At 42.7% G+C, this 27,541-nt stretch overlaps 1 protein-coding gene across 5 annotated transcripts in view; it reads left to right on the top strand.

Moving 5' to 3' along the window:
* Window positions 1-27,541, top strand: part of wnk4a (WNK lysine deficient protein kinase 4a) — a 51,807-nt gene that overhangs the window by 15,116 nt on the left and 9,150 nt on the right. For 2 of the 5 annotated variants that reach the window (XM_083994947.1, XM_083994946.1), the window contains exons 3-15: window positions 7,113-7,285; window positions 7,635-7,855; window positions 9,067-9,224; window positions 12,547-12,635; window positions 13,312-13,531; window positions 15,503-15,887; window positions 17,458-17,603; window positions 18,577-18,650; window positions 20,014-20,167; window positions 21,107-21,223; window positions 23,362-23,535; window positions 26,040-26,094; window positions 26,401-26,532. In XM_083994947.1, the coding sequence (XP_083851073.1) occupies window positions 7,113-7,285; window positions 7,635-7,855; window positions 9,067-9,224; window positions 12,547-12,635; window positions 13,312-13,531; window positions 15,503-15,887; window positions 17,458-17,603; window positions 18,577-18,650; window positions 20,014-20,167; window positions 21,107-21,223; window positions 23,362-23,535; window positions 26,040-26,094; window positions 26,401-26,532 (2,098 nt within the window). The remainder of the gene's footprint in view (window positions 1-7,112; window positions 7,286-7,634; window positions 7,856-9,066; window positions 9,225-12,546; window positions 12,636-13,311; window positions 13,532-15,502; window positions 15,888-17,457; window positions 17,604-18,576; window positions 18,651-20,013; window positions 20,168-21,106; window positions 21,224-23,361; window positions 23,536-26,039; window positions 26,095-26,400; window positions 26,533-27,541) is intronic. The other 3 variants (XM_083994948.1, XM_083994949.1, XM_083994950.1) reach the window with 3 other exon arrangements.

The following is a 27,541-nucleotide window of genomic DNA, read 5'->3' as shown; positions in this document are numbered from 1 at the left end:
CAGGTGTGAGTCAAGGTGAGGAGAAGCTACCAGCAGCTGTAATTGCACACGACACAATGCTCAGCTTGAAAGGCGTGAGGATTATTTCTTCTCGAAGACTGTGCTATAAGTGCAGAGCCGTTTATAGCAGATGTGGTTTCAGTGGGGAAACTAAAAGCAAACAGCAGAGAGGTTAAGTGATGTCAGGAATAACAAAAGTAAACAGACTAAAGATACAAGATCTCCCAGCCTTCCCTCAAACAAATCAAGTCTTGGTCTGTCAAACAAGGTGGTGCAATAAGACAACTCACTCTGTGCAGCCGGGAGGACAAGCCTTGCACTTGTTGTGCGGGAGTAGACCAGGATATCTACCGATATATATCTCTATCAGTCTAAATATCAAGCCAGTGAGTCACAAGAAATAGAAGGGCAAATATGCAAAGGTAGGTTTGTGCCAACTTTAGATACAGTAGAAGCTGAAAATGTGCTGCACGTGGATTTATCCAAAGAGATCTGTGGTTTCCATGATGCGTTTACGGCTCAGTTTGTGAAACCTCTAAAATGACCAGCAAGACATATCGTTTAGCTACAAGTTTAATTCCTCCTGGCCCGTAAGTGTGGCACTCACACTCGCCCGCTCTCGCGCCAACCTTAAATTGTACTGGTTGCCAGGTACGCTATAGGGAGCGGCTAGTAGCTAAAGATAAGCTAACGCTAACCGCATAACGAGCAGCAGTTCCGGTGTTGCCGGCGGACTGGAAACACATCTGAATAATTTCACACTAACTCACCTGCAGACGAACCCGATAAACCCGCAGCATCAGGCCTGCACCGGAAACGTTACAGTACCGGCTATTAGCATTAGCACAACGCCATTTTCTCCACAGAGCTATCACGATCCGGCCCCTGAGCTCCACCTCATGTGACATCAACGTAGCCTACTAATGCTGTTGGCACAGAGATCATTTCATGCTGGCGTTGCCAACGTTACCAGATGGAAATATATTTTGGACGTCCGTCAAAATTTATAGAACAATTATTTATATACTATTAAAAAAAAAGTGTACTTTTATTCTGCACCCCTCTAGACGTTCTGTGGATGTATTATTTTTGAAAAATTAATCATTTTTATGAAAAAGTTGTAGCTATAATCTTTAAAGATATCTGTCTCAAAGTTTAGTTTAGTCTAGTTTATTTAGTTTAATACAGGACAGTGTAAAATACCATTGTTCAATTGTATACTTAGGCTACTTACTTAATCCTCTTCGTCCCAGGTGGGACTACGACGTCTGCCTCCATCGGGACCTGTAGTGCGCTGCATTTTGCGATCAATTGTATATAGAGCAACGAAAAGATTAGCTTCAGCAGCTAATTTCCATCTGTAGTCTCAACGTAACATTCACAAATACAGATCACAATAAAATACAGGAGGAGCTTGGAACATAGGACGACATAGGCCTAGGTGAACACATGGACAGCATAGAGGCAGTAGCCTACACACACACAAGTTGCACAGGTGGTCACATGGACGACATGGAAACTGATAATACAGACATACATTTCTTCATTTAAAATGGAGGAACACACAAAACACTAGAAGGTGGGCCAGTAGCAGCTTTTGGCATAAAGTGTGAGGCAAGAATGTACATGATTAAGTGCTAGTTTTCTTGGATAAAGTGCTGGTTTTTCTTATTTGAGGTAGATAAAGTGCAGAATGCTCATAGCAGCAAGATGAGTTGTGAAATCTGATCATCTAAAAACAAATATCTCACCCCAGTGAGGACAAAGACGCACTTTGACCGCCCACTTTTTTTGGACCGCACGAGCGATCCGACATCTAGGTCTCTTTAACTTGTACTGTGGTAATTAGCCGGGCGCCACACGTTATAGGTCAGGTACTCAGCAGCAGTCAGAGGCTGGTTTTGAGTCCTCAATCCTTATGAGATTACTGGCTAACCTCCCTCTGCCCGCTCCATTTACAGAACATGTCAGGTTTTCCTTGGAAGCAGCACACTGGCACCTCAGTTCTCACCTGCAAACATCTAAATGCAACACTGTACCAGCAGTGTGGCCGCTGCCGCTGCCTACGTGCATGTTTATACCAAGTGTGTATGTGTCAGTCAAGGGGGGAGTATGTCAGTCTTAAGAGGTGTGAGGTCAGACTTTTTTTTTTTTTTTTTTTTTTTTTTTTACTCCGTGTTGCCTTTGACCTCAATCCCAGATCTTGGCCGAGTCAGTCGTCACCGCCGCTGCTGCTGCTGCTGATGGACGGCGGTTTGCTAATGCTGCAGGTCCTTCCTCTCTCTGCACGCACACACACACACACACACACATAGTGAACTCTGCTCTTTGTCTGCAGGGCTCGTCACTGTCTGTCCTGTCTGGAGTTTATGGTCTGTTAACAGCACTCTCAATAATAAGTTAATGGCAGGAAGAAGAGCGACTCTCCTACCTGCTCCCTAAAACCATAAAAGGGTTCAAACGGAGGACGAGAGGGATGTCAGCTGAGTCTGATAATCTCTGCAATTACATCAAAAAAATGTTGACTTCTCCAGCTTCTGGTTAGAGCTGCTTTTGTGGCACTGCAGCAACGTGAGGTCATCCATCATTTCATCCATTAATTGAATAATTGCTTTGCCTCAAAAATGAATCAATCACAGACGAAAAGATGACAAACAAGAGACGGGGGGTCGGCTTTGGTTTTCAATGGGCTTTGTTGACAATAAGTGAAATATAGAAAAACCTCAGTCCATGTGTTTATTAATTCTGCTTATTGTAACAATTCCTGATCAATTTGATGTGTAGGAAAACTAGACATAATAGGATTTTTAACCTAAATGCACCTGTGTTAATCTACAGTGTGGAAACATGCTAAATGCTACGTGCACAGTGTTGGGCACGTTACTAGTTACTTTCCACAAAAAGTAACTGACTTAGTAACTGAATTACTGCATTATAAAAGTAACTAATCACCATGATATACCATATATAGCGTTCACCTTAACGGGTGTATTATATTGTGACTGGACTTCTTGAGTCAAGTAACGACCCATTTTATTTTCAGTAACGGCGTTATAACGGGGGAAACTGTAACTTTTTTGATTTATTTTTACTGAAAGAAGTATAATTTTAAAGTAGCATTATTTTATTCCCATCACTGTACGTGCATTTGACTCAGATGTGCAGCTCCAGCAGCAGCAGATGCGTCCGTCCGTGTGGTGCTGACTGAGACGCTTCAGCAGATTTCCACCCTCACTTGAAATGACGGTGTTACGAACTCCGTACTGTCGTCATCCTGCCTTGTGAAACAAAGCCGCGCTTTGGACCTCGTTCCCTCCTTCTCCTCCTCTTTCTCCTTGATGCCTGTTTCCTAGCAGAGTAGCTGCGAGAGTTTGACGTCAGAAGAACATGCTGCATCAATAAAGGGAATTGATGAGCTCGGAGGCATGAGAGAAAGAGTCTGATGGGTTTTGGACGATTTGTAAAACCTGTTCTCGGCTCCCACCGTTGAGTAATAATCTGTTTGTTCGCTAATCCATAAATTAGCGGCTCTATACTTAACACTGTGCTCTATTCAGACCACAGACATTAAAAGATGAACAACAACAGCAGTGAACAGGCTGCATCTAACCCTTAACACACATCCCTACAGGCTTCAACAAGTATGACTGAATCCATTTTTTCACTTGCCCTACTTTTCTCTCTGAAGTTTAGTCAAACTCGCCGCTGCTGCTGCTGCGCTGCCCGGTGTCCACACGCTGACTGGATGTTCCCAAATCCCGGCCACACTCCTGGTATCTATTTGAGTGTAACATCAGCCCAGTGCAAACTGTTCATTCCCGTATTAAGCCACGGCGAAGCGCCACCTGGTTTGGGGTAAATGTTGGCTGACATGTCGTGTCCATGTCCCGGTTGTCATAATAGGGGCGCTGACAGGGACTTCTTAATACCAGTGGCCCCTCTACCATCAACACTGCTTATGTAACTCCACTTACATGGCACCAAGCCCAAGTATTTCCAACCCTGGTTATAGCAGACCCCCCAACACACACATACACATACACACACACACACACACACACACACACACACACACACACACACACACACACACACACACACACACCTCCCAGTGGCTAAGAATAAATGATCCAGCTGGAAGAAAAGACATTATAAAAGCCAACGCTGATTCACACACATCTGAATCTGAATCTGCTCTGTATTTTTATGGATATACCCACTTGTCTTTTCAAAACACAGATGGTTTGTTTTTTGTGGCTCTCCCCCCTGCATCGTTTTCTCCAGTGTTATGCAATATTTTCTGGCCTCGTTTGTCAAAGAAAGCAGGCAGCAAGAGAGACAGAGAGACACACAGAGAGAGAGAGGGAGAGAGCAGGGCAGATAGATCCAGCATGGAAAAGTTAGATAAAAAGCTTTCTCAGCTGTCAACGGATCATTCCTCCTGGAGGAAACGCCAGAGACCCCCGACTAAACATAGATATAATTAGAGATAATTGATGAAAAGTATAAGTGTCTGAACTAATGATCATGTGTATTGGTCTGTTAACTGGTTAAATGGAGGCTGTTGTGGATGATGTGTCGACAAGCCTAAACATCATTTCTGCTGGTCGTCAGTGTTTCTCCTCCTGGGAGGAGGCGTTACCTGAAATTAGCCAGAGCCATCATCATCAGTACTATACAGTCACAGATTACAGTTCATACTTGTTGCTGCTGCTTTTTTCATTGTTTCCATCTTAACCTGATTTTCCAGTTTCCACTTTTTGACATTTCAAATGAACAATTCCTCTGTTTGCTGCGGTTTTGATGAGTCACATGAAACGCTCTCTCCCTCTCCTTCTCCAGTTTTTGTCCCTGCAGCTCACCTATCATGAGCGCCAAGCTGCAGGGTTGTCGCTTCTTCCGAGAACGCCTGCATTTAGCATTTTGACATTTCGCAATCATGCCCCCCAACCCTCGTCACCCCGCCGTGTGCCAAGCGGTAGTAAATCCTGTGGTTTTGGAAGTGGCAGGTTCCTCCAAGAGGCTCGGCCGCGTGCCCACGGCTAATGTGTGTTAAAACACCGACTCTGTGCTGCAGCAGCAGCAACAACATCAGCAGCAGCAGCAGCAGCAGCCGTCGTCGTCATCATACTGTATCTCTGGAGCGAGGAGAGAAAACAAAGCTTTGCTCCACAGGGGACTGATGTTATCGCACTTAGAAACATAAATAACCAGATGTCCATCAACCCATAAACCCACTGACTCATTCTCTCTCTCTCTGACACTCAGGCCATGATTTGTGTCATATTATTGTGTACTGTGTTTCCCTTTTCCCCCCCTCAGTGTGATATACGGCGGCTGTAAAGCTCATTCGCATTCACGTCGATAATTTGAGCCATAAAGCTCAGTTGAGTCCATCCAACTGCAGATGCATGTGCATTAGTATGATCTAATCACCTCATGTTAAAGTCATCATGGCTGACATGGCTCTTACATACGAGGAGGAATAAGCTGCAGTCTGTGTTCACATCATGAACTGATCACTATCGAACCCATGGGGGCAGAAAGGGGCCTGGTGTTTGAATTTCTGGTGTAATACGAGGGTTTGACAGGTGACTGACGCAGGTAACAGGGGCCTTTTCCTCAGACAGTCGGCCTCCACAGCAGCAGCAACAGTACCACCTCCTCGCTTACCAGGAAAAAAAAAAAAAAGCAGAGAGGAAGGAGAAGGGGTAGCGGTCAAGCTGATTGTAAGCATAAACATATGCAGAGCTTTTTTCCCAGAAATCCGCCTCAATGCAGGATTCATGGGCCCCGAAAGTCTCCCAGGAGTTTTCCACCAACCATCCGCCCACCCACCACAGACCGAGTTACTCCGGCTGCAGCTAAATTGGGCCATTCATCCTAAAGGAAGCACAAAAATGTCTTTGTCCATCCGGCGTGATTGCAGTGTTTGGTTCAGTTTTACGTGGGATCTTTGGAAACCTGCTCTTTTTTTTCTTTTTTTTTAAGAAATCTGTAAAGTCAGAGCTCCCCTTATTGGAAAAATGAATGTGATTATGTAACAGTGGGGGGGGGACGAACCTGTGGTTTCCAGTCCCAGAGCAAGCTCATTAGCTAAAGTAACAGTGATTTATCAAATCGGCCGCTGTGTTTATTGCTACTTGCTTACGTAACTGCACACATCCACGACACGAGTGGAGCACGTGTGCGTTAAACTTTCATAACTTTTGGATTTAGGATCCCTCGCTCTGGAGCTTTTTGATTCTCACACATTGTAATTTTATTGCTTCATTTTTATCTCAACCTGCAGACAGTGGGGAGGAGCGTTTACTGTATACGCGTTTGGATTATGACAGCGCACAGTGGCGGCGTGTTGGCTCATGTGAAACGTCACATCCTGGTTTGACTCACTGGCTCGCAGCGTTTTAATAGGAACAGGGAATGTTTGGCAGGAAAACAGATGATTAAGATTTCTGTGGCAGCTTCCACAGTCTTCAAGCGAAGCAAACGTGATCAGAAACCCTGATATTATACCAAGGAATCATATAAACAGGAAGTTGGTGTTTTAATGAAGCAGATGGCGAGGTACAAACGTTTCGACCGCAATAGTCTTCCTCAGTGTACAAAGAACCAGGAAATGCTTGACGTTTAAATACTGTCAACTAATTATCACTTGCGTATGAAAAATATGAAAAATAAAGACCATAAAGCCCAGTGACAGTGAGCTTCATGTTAAAAATGCCATAAGGATTTAAAGCAGCTCTTCAGAGTCCACGTTTGTTTGTTTACTGTTTATTCTGAATATGCAAATAGTACAAGGCTTCACAATTGTTACTAAAAAAAATGCTTTGCACAACATAATATAGAAATGAAATTGAAAAATATACATGCACACATATGTATACACAAACATATAGCTACATACATATACAAACTGGTTGATATTTGGACTTTGCCGTTCCTCACTTAGATTGTTACATAGCATAGATATACAGAAACTTTTCAGAGTTGTTGGTATATTTAAGGTTTTGAGTTTATGTTCCCCTCTTAATTGATAACCTCCCTCCCGATTCCGATTCGATAAATGTTGAATATTTTGTATTCATGTTAACGTGTTGTTTGTTTCCCAGACTCGTAAGCTGACCAAGGCGGAGCGCCAGCGGTTCAGCGAGGAGGTGGAGATGCTGAAGGGCCTCCAGCACCCGAACATCGTCCGCTTCCACGACTCCTGGAAGTCGACGGTGAAGGGCCACAAGTGCATCATCCTGGTGACGGAGCTCATGACGTCGGGGACGCTCAAAACGTGAGTCCGGTACCTCCTGCATCAAATCAAAAAAACCACCCACAGTCCTTTAATAAGTGTTTAAAAAAGCAGTTCTTACTTTTGTAATAACATTTCTCAAATGGCGGATATCCTCTTTCCAAATAAAACCGGCCTTGTCTTTTATACAAACACAACATTAGTGTCGTGTTTGACAGCCTGTCTTTTGATTTTAAAGGTCTGATAAAAGGTGCAGAGCAAATTCAGGAAACTATCTCAACTTCAAACTTCCTGTGAGCTGTCAAAATAAAAGATGAATTATTCTGTGACACTGAAAAGCTTCCTCCTGTATTGTTGCTGTGTTTAGTCTGACCTTTTTTTTTTGTTTCAGGTACTTGAAGAGGTTCAAGGAGATGAAGCTGAAGCTGCTGCAGCGCTGGAGCCGTCAGATCCTCAAGGGGCTTCACTTCCTGCACACGCGCACCCCTCCCATCATCCACCGGGACCTCAAGTGTGACAACATCTTCATCACCGGCCCCACCGGCTCCGTCAAGATCGGAGACCTGGGCCTGGCCACCCTCAAAAGTGCCTCTTTCGCTAAAAGTGTCATTGGTGAGTGTAAATTTATTTGGTGTGTGTGTGAGTCAGTGTTTACTCTGCTAAAAGATAATGTACACAAATACACAGCTAAAAAGAAACAGTGTTCAGAAGAGACAGTTTACAGCTTATCTAATATCTTCACTGGAAATCGGCCAAAAACATGCAAAATGCCACCGGTCATGAAACGTTAAAGGAGCTGCGATGAAACGAAGCCTTTGTTTGCAACTGTTAAAGGCTTCTGCTCCAGAAGCTTCCAGATCCTTCTGCTTGTATCTTCTCTTCTTTCCAAAGAAGCCGCTCATGGTGGCCTGTTTTGTTTTTTTGTGGCTTTTAAATTTTTAGTGGGAACTTGCCCTTCCCATCAAACTCACGCAGGGAGTGTCAGTCCTCAGAGGCTATATGAATACAGTACCTGTTGATACTTGATTATTGTGATACTTGAGTTCTTGTTTCTTGTTTCTTTTTTGATCAATTGACCAGTTTTGTTTTTAATCAGACACCTTTTATCAGTTTATTATGATTTTTCAACATCAATAAAGAAACATATTTACATTAAAAACACTTATTATTTATTCTAATTTGTGTAAGAATTTGCATATTAACGCATTACCAGAAAATATTTGTAATGTTAATTGATGTTATTTTGGTTTTCCACATATGGCACCAAATGTATGTAGCTGTTATTATCATATTTAAGCCTTTTTATCTTTCGTCCCAATGGAGGAACAATAGTTTTCAAGCCCCTCTACTCTAAGAAATACAACGGACGCTCCAGTTACATTCAACATTGTTTCAGTTTCACTTCACCCAGATTTATAGTTTGAGTTGCATCCGTATGGAGGTCAAAGAAAACACCAAATGAATCCCGAATGTTGCTCTGTGTCTGTTCACAATAGCGACTTTATAAGGTGATAATATGTCAGTGTTGAGGTGTTTACAGCTCTTTGTTTCTATCACCATTTGAGTAAAATATCACTTATCACAGGTTCAGTTTTATATCCTGCCATCTGTTCTGTGGAGTTTGGGTAATTTTCACCACATGAGGTGCATTTTTAGAAAAAAAAAAAGTTCATTTTTCTGTAACTTTTCATAGTGAGAGATAAAGGAAAGTTCTTCTCAGCATTAAAGGTTCAATGAAGATTTAAATGTAAACTGGGAACTTGGTCGTTCTTCGGTGGTTGAGCTGTAATTAATGGATGAACGTATCTGTCACCTCTTCACAGGAACACCAGAGTTCATGGCTCCGGAGATGTACGAGGAGAAGTACGACGAAGCCGTGGACGTCTACGCCTTTGGGATGTGCATCCTGGAGATGGCCACCTCCGAGTACCCGTACTCCGAGTGCCAAAACGCCGCCCAGATCTACCGCAAAGTCACCAGTGTGAGTAAAGGGAGGGAGAGGGAGAGACCAACTCTTTAACCTGTATTTAACGTAATTGTCCACACGTGTGTTGGCTTTCGTTCACTGGAATTAGACAGAGAGGAACCAGGATTTCTTCTTGTGTATACGTCTGGATATCCTGCATCCTCAGAAATAAGTAGGGAGGCCCATGTCGAATGAAAGCCTCGTTTTTGTCTATTAAAGGCTCAGAATTACTCATTACAAGCTCAGGGTGCAGAGCCACACCATCATCTGAGCGCTTTTAATGTTTTTTTTACTGTTAGCAGCCCACAATCATGACGCAGGACGAGGTATATGTTGCCTAACTGGCCCTGGCTATCGTCGTATTCACTGTGGGACACTCTCTTCTCTACGAAAAGATGTTTGATTTTAAAGGGATAGTTCAACATTTTTGGCAAATGTTGCCAATAATCCCTATAGTTTTAGGAGTAGGTTCGTTACCTTTAATTGTCGGTGCAAGCTATTTTTAGAACGGCGGAGCAGAGCCGTGAGCTGCTCAGAGCTACGCTACGGAGGCTCATGGGATTTCTTTGTTTCTCTCATCAAACTCATCAAATACACAATCCAACAACTCCAAAACGCTCTGGTGGACAAGTTGTGATCTGCACATTCACCACGCTATGAGATAATGACTGAACGTTACGAGACAGAGTTGTTTTCGAGGGCAAATGCAGAGACTGCTTGCTGGAAAACTGCCTCCGACGGTAATGCGCATCAGTGGTTTTGCATGAATTTACCTCTAAAACAACTCTGTCTCGTAACGTTGTTGGATTGTGTATTTGATGAGGGAAACCAAGAAATTCCATGAGCCTCTGTAGCGTAGCTCTGAGTAGCTCGCGGCTCTGCTCCGCCGTTCTAAAAATAGTTTGCACCAAAAATAATGAAACTACTCCTAAAACTGTAGGGATTATGGTAATGGAACAAATTTGCCAAAATATTGAACTATTCCTTTAAAAACAAAAGTGACCTATTAGTGATGGAATTTGCAGAATTTCTGTTCTAGACTCTTGTTTTAAGAAACAACAGATGTTTTTTGGAAACTAAATCGGTCTCTTGCATGGTAAGATAACCGACTAAAGATGACGATGGCTCTGAAAACCACTTGCAGAAGAACAAAATGTAAACTGCAGAATGGATTCAGGCTATATCAGAAAGTAGAAAAAGGAAAAAGACACGTGGGATTACTTCTTAGTGGAACAAAATAGCCCAGAAGCACATTATGTGAGTTTTTTAAGAGCGCAGCAGCAGCATTACAGCAGCAGCGGTGGCTTCAGGCTGCCGTAGCTGCCGCTGGTGCAGGCTAGTGCCAAGTGCAGCGATGATGCCATGGTGGGCAAGAGAGCGGGCGACAGTGGAATTATATGTTTTGGAAAATGTGTCTCACTCTCCTTTTGCTCGCTGCTCGCTGCTCCACAAAGACGGCAGTTTTCTTTCTCGCGTGTCGTCGCATATGCAAAGCAAACAGTGTCTGATGGGGAGGGTTGGAAAAGCGAGAAGGCGACAATGCCAACAGCGAGTCAGAGTGGGTCTGGCTCCTGCACAAACAGCACACACACAATATAATAATGTTCCATGTGCGGAGAAGTCTGGAGAAAAAAAAAAAGAAAGAAAAAAAAATTCAATAAAAACCATATTAACTGTGCTTTTTTTTGACAATTTGTTTGTTTTACATTTATGTGCAGCGCAGACAAACATGGGTCAGTTTTATTACCATGGCAGCTACATTAACCACCAGCCCATAAAAGCTTACGTAACTTTTTTTCACTTCACATGACTGACCGCGACGCTGAAAGGTAGAACATATACACACATGTTGACAGGTCCTTGGAAACTTACCATAGGCTTTTTAATGCTTTGTTCAGTGTATTAGTTTCACATCTAATAAATAGACTGATAAATAAATGCCTTTTATTTGCATCTACATGGCCAAAAGTATGTGGACACCTGGACTTTTCACCTGAATCATTCTAATGATAACTAGCCTATAATAATGATTATTGTTTGTTTATTGTTTTTAGCAAGGCAAAAAGAGGTAACTTTAACACTTTACACTGTATTCCTCCTATATGTACATGTTTGGCATGTCCTCATACTTTTGGGTTGAAATCTACGTCATTTAAAAACCACATTTTCCTTGTGAGCTATTACCATGTTTCCCCTCGTACGTATATTTGTGCAAGATAATTGTTTTGTGATTCATGAAACGGAGTCAATAAGGCAGGCAGGCAGGCAGCCGACTGGCCGGCATATTTCTCAAGATCTTATCGTGACCTCAGGAAAGGTGCAGAGCTGCAAATTAGATTTTCGACCGAGGGGGAAACTGATTTATTCTGAAGGTGCCTGCGAGGACACTGAGTCTCGAAGTGTTTGGAAAAAACAAAGAATCCTCTGTCGCTCGGCTTCAGATCTTTAAAATCACATTTCACCTGTAGGGGAAAGCGTTTTCTGATTGTAGGCCCCTTAGGTTTTTGTGTTTGCATCCACCAGAGGCAGTCACATGTGGGTGTTAAGTAAGGTATAGAGGGTCAGTGTGTTATATAACGCAGCGAGTAATCGTGCTGTAAACTCAATAACAAAAGTTGCACACACCCAAAACAAACCGTGTCCTCCTCTCCACTCTGTCCTGTTTTCTAATTCAAACATGAAGCGTGAATATCTTGAGAAAATGAACTGTGGTCATAACAAAATAAAAGAAATAAGCGTCCGATTAGTTCCTTTAACACGATAACAAAATGGATCACTCAGCACGTTGCCTCTAGTTCTGGTTATTTGGGTGTTTTGAGTGAGTATCTGCATCTGCAGGCCAAACATCGTCCTGACCTTGGATCTGTCTTATCAATGTTTTTACAGGGATGGGAGCTCCACTGTGATCTACTGTATGTTCATTCTCAAGATGCCATTAGTAAAAAAAAAAAAAAAAGACACTTCCCCCAGTGTCATGTAAGAGTATAATGAGTAGCATATTCTCTGAGCATTGTGGGGTTTTTCCATTTTCATGAACTCTCGGTTTTGTTTTCCCCCCGTGGTGTTGACACGACTGCACAGCAGAATGTCATGCTGGCTCGTGGCAGATGTCGCACAAGTCGTACGTTAGCAGCAGCAGCAGCAGCAGCAGCAGCAGCAGCAGCAGCAGCAGCGAGGTGCAGGCTGGGAGTGGCTGTTTCTGATGGGATACAGTAACTGCACCGCTTGTTGTTGCTCCCTGATCAGTTATTCTGCTTAAAACCAGACACCTCTGGTACCGTTTGATCCGCTGTGAAGCCGCAGATGATGAAACCGTCTCCTCTCATTGTTCTCACAGGGAATCAAACCTGACAGCTTCTACAAAGTCAAAGTCCCAGAGCTGAAGGAGATCATCGAGGGCTGTATTCGTATGAACAAAGATGAAAGGTACAAGTTAAAAAAAACACGCATCATGTGATCAACATGAATAAAATAACAAACTGCATAAATGTTGTATGTTTTCCTTCTCATGAAATGTTTCCTGTTCTTTTTCATTGTAATAAACTATCAGGATCTTTCTAGTTTCCTGTTTATATCTGTATTTTTCCAGCACATCATTCAATTTTCACACTTAGCAGCAGAAAATGTGTCTAATCAGAGATGGAACAGGATTAAAAAACATTACATAAGGAAAAAAAAGAACCAAAAACTGTTCATTCTGCAATTCAGTCCAATTTTTTTAGTGTAACGGTTATTAAAATGCTTTTATCTCTTATTTGTAGTTGTAGCATAACATGACGTCAAGAAAAAGTTGGACAAACAGGGATTATCATGGAACATAAACACAGACCTATTCAGGCTGGAGGTTTTTGGAAAAGATTAGGCTTTCAAAAACATGTAAGGCTCTTATTTTGAAAAACAGGAATTTCACAGTAAAACTAGAACTTCATATGTTTTCTGTAAGGTTGTATTTGATTTATTTTGGACTTTTTTCCCCCTGTGTTATAGATAAACTTAGTCATTGCATCGTGTGTTTAACATGTTTTCGTTGAACACGTCCTGTTCTTATCATTTAATCTGTTGTGTCTGAAAGTGTCTAAAACATTAAACTCCTCGCCTGCAGGTACACCATTCAGGACCTCCTGGAGCACCCCTTCTTCCAGGAGAACAACGGCGTGCACGTGGAGCTGGCCGAGGAGGACGACACGGTGAAGTCGGGCCTGAAGCTGTGGCTGCGCATGGACGACACCAAGAAGCTGCACGGGAAGTACAAGGACAACAACGCCATCGAGTTCCTGTTCGAGCTCTACAAAGACGTGCCAGAGGAGGTGGCTCAGGAGATGGTGAGTGGCGGACACACACACACACACACACACACACACACACACACACACACACACACACACACACACACACACACACACACACACACACACACACACACACTGGACACTCGCTCCTGTCATTAGGTCAACCTTTAGTGCTTTAGTGGCCCAGTTTGTGGCGGCCATTAGTGAGGAAATTGAATAATTGATTCCAGATCAACAGATAGAGTCGACATGTTTTCTCCGCACATCCTGGTATTGATTTACGATGATATCTTTCTAACAGCTCCTCTGGAGGACGGTTGACTTTATAATACATAGTACAGCCTCCTAATGAAGCACCAATTAGAGTTTATACCTCATTTTCTGTTGCCATAATACTCAGATTAGGTGAGATATACAGTTTCTGGATGTTAATAATGTTACATGCTGACATCATCTCAACTACATGCCTAGTGGGTAGTGAAACGAAATGTTGTTTAGTGCAGACTCAAGGTGCATTTAAAAGGATTTTAAAAAGAATATAAAAAACAACCAAAAAAGTTAAAACAACAACCACAAGGACAGGCTGTGCTGCAAAGTGACAGTACATTCAAACAATACGAATATTAAAGGGATAGTTCAACATTTTGGCAAATTGGCCCATTGCATTAATCCCTATAGTCTTAGCAGTAGGTTCGTTACCTTTAATTGTCGGTGCAAGCTGTTTTTAGAACTGCGGAGCAGAGCGGCGAGCTGCTCAGAGCTATGCTACAGAGGCTAATGGGATTTCTTAGTTTCCCTCATGAAACTCATCAAATACACAATGCAACAACTCCAAAACACTCTGGTGGACAAGTTGTGACCTGCACATTCACCACACTATGAGATAATAATGCAACGTTACGAGACAGAGTTGTTTTCGAGGTAAATGCAGAGACTGCTTGCCAAAAAACTGTCCCCGACGGGAATGCGCATCAGTTTTGCATGAATTTACTTAAAAAACAACTCAGTTTCCACCGACAATTGAAGGTAACGAACCTACTCCTAAAACTATAGGGATTATGGCAATGGGCCAATTTGCCAAAAATGTTGAACTATCCCTTTAACAAGACAAGACATGGCTTAGTTAAACAAAGAGCAATGAGAGGTAGTTTTATCAAGGTGCAGATGTTGTAAAGTGCATCTTATCACAGAGTCTGATGTAAAAATTTGCCCTTTAATTGACGTTTGACCCTGGGCCTCACTTATGGACCTGTGCATCGCTGCTGCTGCTTCTTTAACGGCGGTGTTATGGCGGCGGCAGCAGAAGACGCTGAAATGTGCTACCGTCCATCAGGAGAAAGCCTTTCGCCGCATGTGTCAAGGGCACGGCTCAACATTTAATCATCAGCGGGTTGGAAATGTGAGAGCGTGTCTCAGGAAGCAGCCGGGGTCACGTCTTTAATAATATAATGGCTTCTCTTACTTGTTACGAAACAGGGCCTTGTGTCCCCTGCCTCCTCCTCCTCCTCCTCCTCCTCAGCAGAGGTCACTTTTAATGAAAATGCAAGCCACAATTCCTTACTTGTTTACCTCTTTGTCGTAGTTTTCATCAAGATCAAATTTGGTATCAGCAGGGGACATCTGGTCCGAGCGATCTGCTGTAATCTGACTATGTGTTGAGAGGCAGGTTGAGACTGAGTGTCCCTCCCGTTCTTCTGCAGGACCGAGTGCGTGTCACAAGAGGTTTTTTTTGCAAGATGCCGACAGCAATAGAAGAATTCAGTCCATGTGTGTTGATTTTTACAGAATGAATACAAAAAAAAAAACATTTGGTCACATCAAAACAGTAACTGCTGATGTCAAAGCGTGCGTTGTCAGGTCATTAAGTGCAACAGACCTGCGTAAATTGTCTACAACATGCTGCAGCAGCACACCGTGAACCGTGACTTATGCTGTACACCCGTCCCTGTTGTGCCCTGACCTTTTTTTTTGTGTGTGTGTGTTGTGTTGTGTTGTGTTATGCAGGTCGTGCTGGGGTTCGTGTGCGAGGCGGACTTCAAGCTGGTGGCCAAGGCCATACGGGACAGGGTGGCGACCATCAAGCGGCAGAGAGAGAAGCTGAGGCGGCAGGCGGAGGAGAGGAAGAAGAAGCTGGAGCAGGAAGCCATCGAGGAAGAACCCGAGCCTCAGATCACTTCGCTGAAAGTCAGGGATGTCGTCGTCACGGCGGCCGAGTCCCCCACGCCGACCCCGACGCCCCCGGCAGCCCCCGTCCTGTCCCCCGTCACCAGCTCGGCCGACTCCGGTGTCGGCTCCAACTACCCCGCGGAACCAGAGGAGCCCGAGGCCGACCAGCACTTCCACCACCACCACCACCACATCCGCCACAACAGCCTGTCCTCCGCTAACTGTGAGCACACTTCATGAAACATCCCATAACACAACGCAAAAACGCCCCAGGCTCTCGGTGTGACACGATGCGTGCAGTTCAGGAACGAGGACTGAGACGTTTACAGGCTCATGAAACACTAAGAAAACCAGAGGGCTCATGATTAGACTATTAGTGACAGTGTTAGTTTTTAGAACGGTCTATAAAACAGATAGATAGATAGATAGATAGATAGATAGATAGATAGATAGATAGATAGATAGATAGATAGATAGATAGATAGATAGATAGATAGAAAAGGACAGACAGAGAGGGGGGATACAAAGAAAGAAAGAAGTAAAAAGACAGAGAGACTGGGTAGATAGAAAGAATTAATGAAAGAGAGAAAGAAAGAGACAGAGAGAGGGAGATGGACAGATAGATAGATAGATAGATAGATAGATAGATAGATAGATAGATAGATAGATAGATAGATAGATAGAGAGATAGAGAGATAGAGAGATATTTTTAACATATAAAAACTAGTGGAATAAGTGTTAAAATCCCTAACCTGATCAATATACTGTTAAAGAAGTAATCATTATACAGAATTGACCTTTACGAATACATAATAACAATGATATTTTATTTGTATAGCTCTTTTCAATACAATAGGAACACATAAAACAAAGATTTTATTGTGTTATATCATGAATATTATATAGGTATATTATTATTACTGATGCATTCACATGTCAGTGGCATTTTTAAGGTGGAAATTTTAAATTAGCAGCTGTGTGACAAATGTAGTGAAGCGAACAGTGATGTTGTGTGTTTTCCTTCTGGTGTCTTGGAAATAGAAAGAAGCATGAAATTTAAATACCCACGTCAAGAATCATAACTTTGATATCAATCTCATCTGTGCAGTGATTTAATTAGCGACGCTCAGTTTCACAGTCCAGCGCTGCTGCCTGAAACCAGTCTCTACTTGAACCTCCTTCATGAATCCAGTCATATGTTCATCAAATGAGTCCGTCGGTGTTCAACCCTTTGACCTCTCACTTCCTTCGACTTGTTGGATGCTTTTGTTTCGGGGGGGGGGGGGTCGTTATCGACTCTGGAGAAGAAGACAAATGTTTTTCACAGCTTCGACTGTACAATTGTGCAGCACAGAGAGTTGTTCAGATCTCAGAGCACATGAGAGGCACACAGTGAAATGTGATACCGTGGATAACTGAATTATTCACTCGCTGTTAGTCTTATTCCATGCAGTTTTTTTTCCCCCTGTACGCTGGAGCTGTTGAATATTTCTTTTTTTATTTTAATCTTAAACAACGGCCTATGTTTTTTTTTTTTCTTTTTTAAAGGACTTCAGTCTGACCTAGTTTCATTGCATCCAACAAGTCCCATGTGTCTCCCCGACAATGTAAAAGTTTTTTCCACATTGGCGTCATCATCATTGTTTATGTGCTTGTGCGTGTGGTATGTCTCAGTTTGGGGTCATTAGGTGTGTGTTTTTCCGTGTGTAGCCTATGCCTCTGTGTGTGTGTGTGTGTGTGTGTGTGTGTGTGTGGTCACATGATAATGGGTTATGTCCCTTTTGTTGAAACAGCTGACTGTGAGACGGACGGATATCAGAGCTCCTCTGGGCTTCACGATCCGCTGGAGGCCGGCAGCTTCAACACGACCCCTCCCACCACGCACACCGACCCCCCGACTGTGAACGGCCTCCCCATCCCGGCCCTGCGCTTCCCCTCGGTGAGCGAGCGAGCGGCTCCTCAATAAAGAGCTTGTTATCGAAGTGGAAAAAATGAGGGGCGTTCAGGGACTTTCAGGACTTTATGACATTACATGGTGCAGACGCAGAGTTATGTAAATAATATGAAGCTGGACAGGGACGTTTTACAATCAGGTAGATAAAAATAAATATATCATAAAATAAAACACCCTGAATCAAGAGCTATATGGAATATTCACAGCTATCATCACCAAAAATGGAAGATTTGCTCATTGATTAAGTGTAAAACACACATAACTTTGTGCAGCTACTTAAATCTTTATGCTATTTCTACAGAAAACAAGAAGATGATGTCTATCTGATCTGTTTTACTGCACTGAAAATGATAACATGCTGATGTTTTACAGTCACAGCACGCTAATGTTTGCTCATTTAGCATGGGAATCAGAATGAGAGTCAGAAACCAAAATATTTTGACCAAATTATGGCTCAATGAAACGAGTATTATAGTTCAACTTAACTCAGTTCATCATGAGGAGGATGTTAATGTCAGATAGATTTTAACAGCTATAATTATTGAGCATCTATCACTCAAGATTTATCTTTATTTTCATTCTGCATCAACATCAATGCAGAGCAGAACGAAACTGCAAGCATGGCTTTATAAAAACTCAAAACCATAACTGGAGGATCTGTGAAATCATTTAGCTTCATACTCTGGAGACCATGAAAATCAGAACTTAAGTTTCATGACCATCTCTCCAGTAGTAGTTGTTAGTTAAAATATTTCCGTCTCTAGACCATGACTCTTAAAAAACAATTTGTACTGATAAAGCAAATTATCAAACAGAGTAAATTGATGTTCAGTTTATTTTAAGTAGATAAAACTGCTTTGATGTAATGGATTCCTTCTTCAAATGAAAATTTAATTAATTACTCAATGTTTTTTTTGTTTTTTTTACCTTTTCCACTTCTATTCATTTCTATTTCTAGAGTATTGCGGTTTCCACCAACTTTGAACATGGAAACTCAGGACCCCCGAGTGGCTTCAACTCCCCTGTGGACAGGTAAAGCTCCTCATCCTCACTCACTCACTCTGTTGTTGTTGTTGTTGTTGTTGGAATAGCAGGGTTCAATAGTTCCCTCTGTATTTAAGCTGGAAACCTGAAAATCAATGTGAATCTGGTAGAGATGTCCGGTATTCTCTCCTTCTCCTCCTCCTCCTCCTCTTCCTCCTCCACATCTGTGTGGCTGTGACAACAAACTCGAGGCGATCGACAGGCTCCTCTTGTGTTTTTATTGCTGCGAGGCAGAGCGGACCCTCGCAGGTTTCTGTGTGACTCGGCCTCTGATCTTGTCGGGGGCCCTGTTTTCCATGTTGGTGGGATATTGGGAAGCGTGTGGCTTTATTCTCGGCGTGACGTGTCGTGTGTGTTTGTGTGTTGAGGGATTTTCATCTGAGCTACAACTAATTATAGTTTTCATAGTTCATAGTTTTAACGGTTTATTTATGAATTGATTATTAACAATTCAGTTTGCCTTAAAAAAACATTCACTTTATAATTGTCAGTTCACTTTTTTTTTTAAATTGCACAGTGAATTTGTCTGTAGTTTGTCCCCCATGACGGACGCTTAATCCGTCTTGTCCGTGGTGGATTGAGATAAATGTCAAATCTAGCTGAGCGTCATGTTTCATAACAGCTTTGGCACGCTCCACGTTAGGACCCAAAACACAGACCTGAGTCGCTTAATTCTCCTTAATAAGAAAAGCTCTTGATTAACTAATGAGCAGAAATTCAAGAATCATTTTTTAGCATCAAAAACAAATGATCCACCTCACTTTTATTTATTTATTTATTTATTTCTAATGTGTCTGTACTTAAAGGTGAAGACTTTGGGCTCTGCTTTGACCTAATGTTACCCGAGAAGTGGAGGTTTTTAAATAGAGACGCTGGTGGACGCTGGCCAACCAGTAGGCCTGTAAATGTTTGGGGAGGTGGACGGAGGGGAGTCTGTGACCACAGCCATCCAAAAAGACCCAGGAGACGCAATTAGCTGAACCAAAGCTTTTTATAAATAAGAGAAAGAAAGAAAGAAAACCTGAATGTTCTTCCATTTCTCTGAAACCTAAACCTCCTTCATTGTATAAATACCACAGGTCACGTGGTCGCGAGTCGACGACGCTTCCTCTGGACGAAGACCAGCTTCGTATAGACTCTGAACAGGCCCGCATTGTTTTAACTCCACTGTTTATGCCACTGTAGCACATCAAGCCTCTATTTGACATTTCAGAAGTGCTGTTTATTATTATGTGTGAGGCCAAGTTAAGTGGCCGTGATCGATGTTCAATTCCCTTTTGCTGTACACTGATGTTGTGGATGATTAATTGACTGTAAAAAGGGAAGTTTCTGTGGCTCATTCTCTAACCAGTGGGATCTGTCATCGCAGCTACGCCTCCGATGTGACGTCAGGCTTGAGTGACGGCTACGAGGGCCTATCAGAGAAGAGCGAGAAGACGGCTGCAAGACGGACCGCTGCAAAGCTGTTCAGGAGGAGGGCGCGCTCCAGGCTGCGCATCACAGGGGTACGAGAAATTAAAAAATTAAAAAATAGAAAATAAGTTTGTTCACTTGTATACAGCTCTGGAAAAAATTTAGAGACCTTTAATTTTCTTAATGAATCGGCTTCTCTACGTCACACCTCACTCTACTTAATGCGGCAGTGATTAGGTGATCACCTGAACCAAATCATATTTAATAAAAACAAACCACTCTATTTGACCAATGTTGATTTCTGAATTCTTCTTAAATTAAAGAATTAGTGTTGTGTTATTTAAAACTGATAATGAACTTGTTTTCTTTTGCATTATTATCATTATTTGAGGTCTGAAAACAACTTTTGGAACTTTTTGCCATTTTCTGCCAATAAACGCTTTTAAATGACAATGTTTTTATTTCAAATTTGGGAGACATGTTGTCAGTAGTTTATAGAATAAAACAAAAATGTTAATTTTACTCAAACACACACCTATGAATAGTAAAACCAGAGAAACTGATAATTTTTGAATGTGTCTCTTAATGTTTTCCAGAGCTGTATATGCACATAAACAAATCAATCAATCAGTCAGCTGGATTAATAAATTGAATTAATGGTGGGAGTTTAATTTAATTTAATTTAATTTATTGCATGTGGTGAGACTCCGCCTTGATTATGTAACACTATCAGTGGCCGTGTTGTTGCATTTCTGCCCTGCTCAGGACACTGTGGTGTTTTAATGGGTGTGTTTGGACTGCAGACAGAGGCAAACACATCACGCTCAACCCACATGTGCATACACATGTGCAAACACACAAAACACGACTTGCATGTTACAGTAAACTCACACACACATGCACACACGCACATGTTAACATAGCAAACACATTGTTCCTCCCGTGTTTGACAACGCTCAGAGAGTAAACACACTCCTGTCGCTACCATTGATCCTGTGATCTCCTCCCTCCCTCCCTCTCTCTCTCTGCAGCTCTCTGATAAAGTGGACCGCGTGGTGGAGTGTCAGCTGCAGACGCACAATGACAAGATGGTGACCTTCAAGTTTGACCTGGACGGAGATAACCCTGACGATATCGCTGCTGTCATGGTGCGTCACTAACAAGTGCTGAGTCGCCCACCGGGGCCAAGCGGTGATCAACAGCTCCTAATCAGAGGGTCGATAATAAAACACTTGAGTCGGGTTGAAAGAATAGAGAGGTCTTTGTTCCCTGTTATTTATTCCTTTGGCTTTAGACCAGGTAAAGATCAAGCTATAATGACCTTTTTGTTTGTTTTTAGATACAATTCTGATACAGTATAATCTAAGATTAGACTCAGGTTTCGGATGCACATTGTCAATCTAGACTTGATTTATCCCCCAACTTGGGTGCAACGGAGAATCAAAGTATTGTTGAGATGACAGAAGTTTGAACCCCTTGTACATCCCAGATGAACCTACATAACCTTTGTTTGTCACAAGGGACAGTGACAGGATGTATTCATACAATACCTCATTGTAGAAGCACTGGAGCAGCAGAAAGCCTGAGCAAACGTTGAAGTTTCTATTCTATTGATTAGTATTTAAACATTTCATTTTAAAGAGCAGAAATACAGCGTTTCTCAGACTCCCAAACATCACACGTTTAACTTTAAACGAAGCAGAAGATGGCAGCGATGGTGATTCTTACAGATTCACCATTGGGTTAATCACTTTATTTCATATTACACATCATCACACAGGAGATCCCAAAGAGCTGAAGGAAGCTGATACAGAATATATATTATTCCATTCATGGTTTACATACTTCACATGGTTGCACATATTTACATAATGTACAGTACACATAGTCACCATAAATGAAAAGGAGCAGGATGAAGAAAAACGTATGGTCCCTGCCCCTTCCTGTTGTTATAATTGCATTGGCTTAATATCAACTCCAATAGTATACACTATTTAAAAAATTAGAAAAGATGATGAAACATATCATAAAAATAACAAGTAAACAAACAAGCAAAATCATGATATGATGAAATAAAATAAATTGACGGCGGGGATGTTAAAGGGCTTAACAATGAAGAAGTGCAGTCACTCAGTCAGCTGATAAGTCTGGCAGCAGCTTCCTGTATCTGAACGTACACATGATTTATCCTGCCTCTTGTTAACAATGTTTTTTTTGTTTGTTGATGCAAACTCTGGCTGATATTGTATCTGACTTAGTGAGAAGTGAGTGACGCAGGTGAACAGCCCCCACCACCACCACCCCATCCCCCCCTCCTCCCAATGTTATTGTCTTTAAGCTTCATTAGAGGCAGGAGTGAACAGAGGTGTGGAGTGTACATACAACATGCCTGTGTGTGTGTGTTGAAGGCGTGATGAGGCAACGTGTTCACCAGCATTTTTTTTTGTGTGTGTGTGTGTGTGTGTTCACTGAATGTACTGTTTTCCCCGACTCTTAAAACACTGTGCGCTTTTGTTTACCCCGTCCTGGCACAGCGGGGGGTGGGGAGGGGGTGGGGGGGGTTGCTTGGCATCACAACAGCCCCTGTGGTTCTCTCTTAAATGAGGTGAATTATGCCATGCTGACAGGAAAGTGTCACCACGCCCCGACCCACAATTCACAGCGACTGCAAATGAATATGCAAAACTCAAAACCTCTCCTCTCTGCTCAACTCTGGATTTATATGAAATTATTTATGTGCAATGAATAATTATTGGCTGAAGTGAGGTGGCGGTGGTGGTGGTGGTGGTGGTTGAGTGAGACAAGCACACAAATAGACAAACAAGTACATCTAGTGTGTTTAGAGGCAGCACATACTGTATTCTCCTTTTACAGGGGTGGAAAATTACATTTACTCAACTACTGTGTCTGAGTACAGCTTTAAAGTACTTTTATTTACCATTTTCTGCTAGCCTACTTATATTGCAATGTGCTTAATTTACAGCTTTTGTATTAGTAACTTTGCAGCTTTTATATAAAAGAACACAATGGCGAACTTCTAATACTCTCTATGCACTATTATCTATCTATCTATCTATCTATCTATCTATCTATCTATCTATCTATCTATCTATCTATCTATCTATCTATCTATCTATCTATCTATCTATCTATCTATCTATCTAGAAACCTTTCTACTTTTACTTAGATTTTACTCTTAACGAGCATCTTCAGATTGTGATATTGTAAATATAACTATTAAATAATGTCTCCTGTGTTGTGTTTTGTCATCCTCTGTGTCCTGCAGGTGCACAACGAGTTCATCCTGCCGTCGGAGAAGGAGGGCTTCATCCACCGCATGGGCGACATCATCAAACGGGCCGAGGCTCTGATGGCCAAAGAGCAGCCGGTCCACAGCAGCCTGCACCGACTCACCCAGCCTGCTTTCCACAGCGGGGTCAACTCGTTGTCTTCCTCACAGGTCAGCCGCACCACAACACCTGCTCCACTCCAACTCCAACTCCAACTCCAACTCCAACTACAACTACATCCTCCACACCGCTGTATTGTTGTTAGCTGAGAAACAAAGCACAGACGGTGACTGAAAGCGTCTTTTTTTACTGTCTGATTGTCGTAAATTACCTCAGCTATAGTGTGTCTAGCTGTGCTTACATAAGGCAGAGTCATAAATCTAGTGCAAATGGAGCTGCAGAGTTAAAAAAACAAAAAACCTTGAGTGCTTCCCTCGCTGTCCCTCCTGAGACTCGCCCTTCACGATGGAAGGTTAAGTGTCCTAAAAGCCACCTAAAAGAGGACGTAGTGCTTTCATTCGGTACATAATGTTACTAAAAGCACCAGTGTCATAAAAAAATAACCTGTGATTTGTGGAAACACACCCCATGCTTCTTTTCTTTTTTTTTCTCATTTATTTGTTCCCACAACCAGCGAGCCTTTTCCAGTTCTTACACCATAATGAACTTTCCAGCATATCTGCCCAACAATGAACGGGTAAAATCATTTGTGTTTGGATTTATTGAGCCTTTCTGAATCAAGTCTCTGTGAAGCTGTGAAATGAAGACTTCCAAGAATAAAAAAAAGAGAAAAAAAAGAGGGGCAGTGCTTTTCCTGTACATGATATGACCTAATGCCTAATCATCAGATACTGTTTGTCTGCTGCTGAGGCGAGGGGGGGAAAAACGTGTAGTATGTTCTTCCAGTACATGTTCCAGGACAAATCTGCTTGTGCCCTCGAGTGAAAGTAATCTCCCATATTTGTAAATCATGATGAGGAGAAGGAGGAGGAGGAGGAGGAGGAGGAACTAGAACAATGTGCTGCTGTTTCATGTAGAAGAACCAACCTCCACCTTTAAACTATCTACCTTGTTCACCACGTTTCCGCCCCCCTCTGGCTGCGTAATTACCCCGAACCACTCGGTGGACAAATCTCTCCTGGATCAACTCCAGCACTTGATTAAAAACACTGCATGGACCACTTCCATCCTCCCCCTCCCCTCTCTTTTTGCCGGCACAGTCCTGCCGAAAAAAACAAAACAAAACCAAAAAAAAAACCAACCAGACTGAGCCAGTTAAGTCAGGAATAAAACCCACAAGCCCAGAGACTCATCGATCGGTCTATCTCTGTCCGGGCCGTGCTGTGCTCCTCAGGTATAGGCTGCTATTCTGAGATCACTGGGAAGAGACACTGTGTACACATGGTGGTTGAATCCCTGGAAACGAAGCAATGCACACACAGCGCTAAGCAAAACAATAACAATGGTAACACGCTGATGTTCGCCAGGTTTGATAATTAGTCGCAAATGAATTAGTTTTCCAATTATTGGAGGGATAAAGATTAGATGAGAAGTTGAGGTAAAGTTTTAATCATTTAACTTCATCGCCAAAAACATCTGAATGTTATTTTGTTCCTCCCTTTTCAATCCATGGATGAGAGGATGTTTTACCAGGATAAGTCTCGTCCTGTCCTGGAGATGCCAGATTGAAGTCGGAGGATCACAGCGGCTATTAGGGTTTATCCTCTGGGAACCAAACAATTTCACGTCAATCCATCTAATAGTTGTTGAGATATTTGAGTCTGGACCAAAAGACTCAAAGAAACGGTGGGAGAGACCAACAGTAAGAGAAAGAGACCTTCACTGCCGATCCTAGAGCCTCTGATAGAAAAGCTCAGCTGAGAAAAATCCTGTTTACGTGCCTCGATTCGAGCGGGCCAGTTATCCCGATAAGACTTTTCCATAAAACAACCTTGTATAAATACACAGCGAAGCAATAATAGTTAGTTATATTAAGTGGTTAATAACACGGTATTTATTGTGGAAACAGCTCTTCACAACTTCACAATAAAATCTTTACGGCCGTGTTAGCACTACCAGAGGAGAGAAGTCCACTTTAATGCATGTTGTGCTACACTTACAAGTGATATATTATTATTGTATACGGTCGTTATGGTGTGTTCCCGATGTCACCTGACGTCTGAAACATCCGGCGCTTTAATGTCTCGCTTAAAAGATTCATTACATGGATGAGGTTTTACCAATCAGCCTGTCGAAACAGCTGCATAATATCTAGTGTGGTTTTTGGAGGAGCATTGTCTAGTCTGACAGAATTACCCAACAGACACCACATGGGCAGTTCAGCTTTGGCTAAAGAGAGACGACAAATCTTTTGAAGCAGAAAACCGATTCTCGGAAGCCAAAACAGACTGAAATTATTAATCATTATGACTTGTGTCGGTGGTTTGATCCAGTGTCCTCGGGCAAGATAGCGAACTCCAAGTTGTGAGTGAATGGGTGAATTGAAAAGCCCAGTTTAAATACTGAAGCAGTGCCACATTTATATGAATACAGTACACTCCAGTCCAGCTTCTAACAAGCTATAAAAGAACATTTTATATATTTGTCAATAATGAATAGAGGTGGAGACTGACTTTTAACCTCTGTGCTTTTTTTTTTTTTTTTTTTTTTACAGCCGAACCTGCACAGTCACACCCTGCCCCGAACACACTCGTCCTCTTCTCTGCCCGGTAAGCTCCATCATGTCTGGTCTGATTGACCTATTTCACCCATTAGTGGGATAATTAAGAGATTGAGGATGGATATGAATCTAAAAGTGAATGAACGCCTAAGGTGCTTTGATTAAGAAATTCATGTCATTAACGTCTTAACTTAGCTGAACTGCATAAAGACTGTCTTTTGCACAGCATGCCCAGACTGACTTGCATCTGTGTGCTGCATTATTTGTTTTACTATGCATGCTTGTTGCCTTTGCATGTTTGCAGATGTATGTGCACGGGCATCTACTCATGCATGATGTGTGTGTCTTGTCTCAGACTTCAGTGTGGCTAACCCGGGCGCAGGGGTACGTGGCTCTCCCCCGTGCCCAAATGGAGACGTCTTCAGTGCAGACATTACTTCATCTGGGCGACCTCTAATACGCTCACAGTCTTTCCACAACGCCCCAGGTAAATAGCCCCGCCACCCCTCCTCTCCCCACCCCTCCTCTCCGGTCCCTACGTGAAGAGGCCGAGCATTGTTTACTGTTTCAGCAGCGCACTGAAAAATTCTTACAGTCCTCTGGCGCAGAATAAGTCAAAAAAAAAAAAAAGCACAAGCTCAGCTACCTCATAAAAACTGCCCCCTCCCCTCCTCAGGGCCCGGTTCTGGTATTGTTCTGACATTCACATGGCGCCATCCGCCATCCCCACACCTCAAAGCCTCCGTCTGTCTCTGCCCTTTTTTGCAGCAGGGCCTCTTGGGTAATTACCTCACCTGAAGGGGCGCTTTTCTGGCTTTTAGGGAGCTGTGAATGCTGTCGCTGTAAGCTGTCAGCTTGTTCTCCTGCGATAGTCGACTCGGCACAACATCTGTTTGCCAGCACAAACTCCTACAGAATTTCCAAGAAATTCTCCTCCCTCCCTCCCCGCCCCCCCTTCAAAGTCTCCTTCCCCACAGGAGGGTCTGAGGGTGAATTACAAGAGCACATATCCTCCATACGCCCCCCCAGTTCCTGCCTCTGCGGCCATCTGAACATCCTCATCCCTCCCTTGTCCTGTGTCCTCCTCCTTGTTCGCTCTGCTGGATGTCCACCACCACCACCACCACTGCTGCTGCTGCATGGTCGCTTTCGCAACGCCTCTTGGCCGCCCGCCACCCTTATAGAGTGTTGCTTAACCTATGTTTCCGTCAGCATGGAAAAAAAAAAAGTAGAGGCTGGTTTGCATCATCAGCGACAGGAGGTGTGGTTTAAAACTGTGGAGCCACTGTTGAGGTAAATGTCAAATCAATGGATGGAGCTGAGATATTATTTGGCATCCTTAAATTATTCCCAAAGGAATGATGTGATGTGATGTCGAAATCCAGACGACTTTAATCTCACAATCAGGCCTGACAAAAAAAAAAAGAAGAAAAAAAAGTTGTGTACAGTACACACACACACACACTTACACACGTGTGTTTCATTTAAACTCCTGT

This window comes from Trachurus trachurus (genome assembly GCF_905171665.1).
Source record: "Trachurus trachurus genome assembly, chromosome: 19".
NCBI lineage: Eukaryota > Metazoa > Chordata > Actinopteri > Carangiformes > Carangidae > Trachurus > Trachurus trachurus.
The sequence above is the reverse complement of the archived record's forward strand: the minus strand, read 5'-3'. Positions and strand labels throughout refer to the sequence as shown.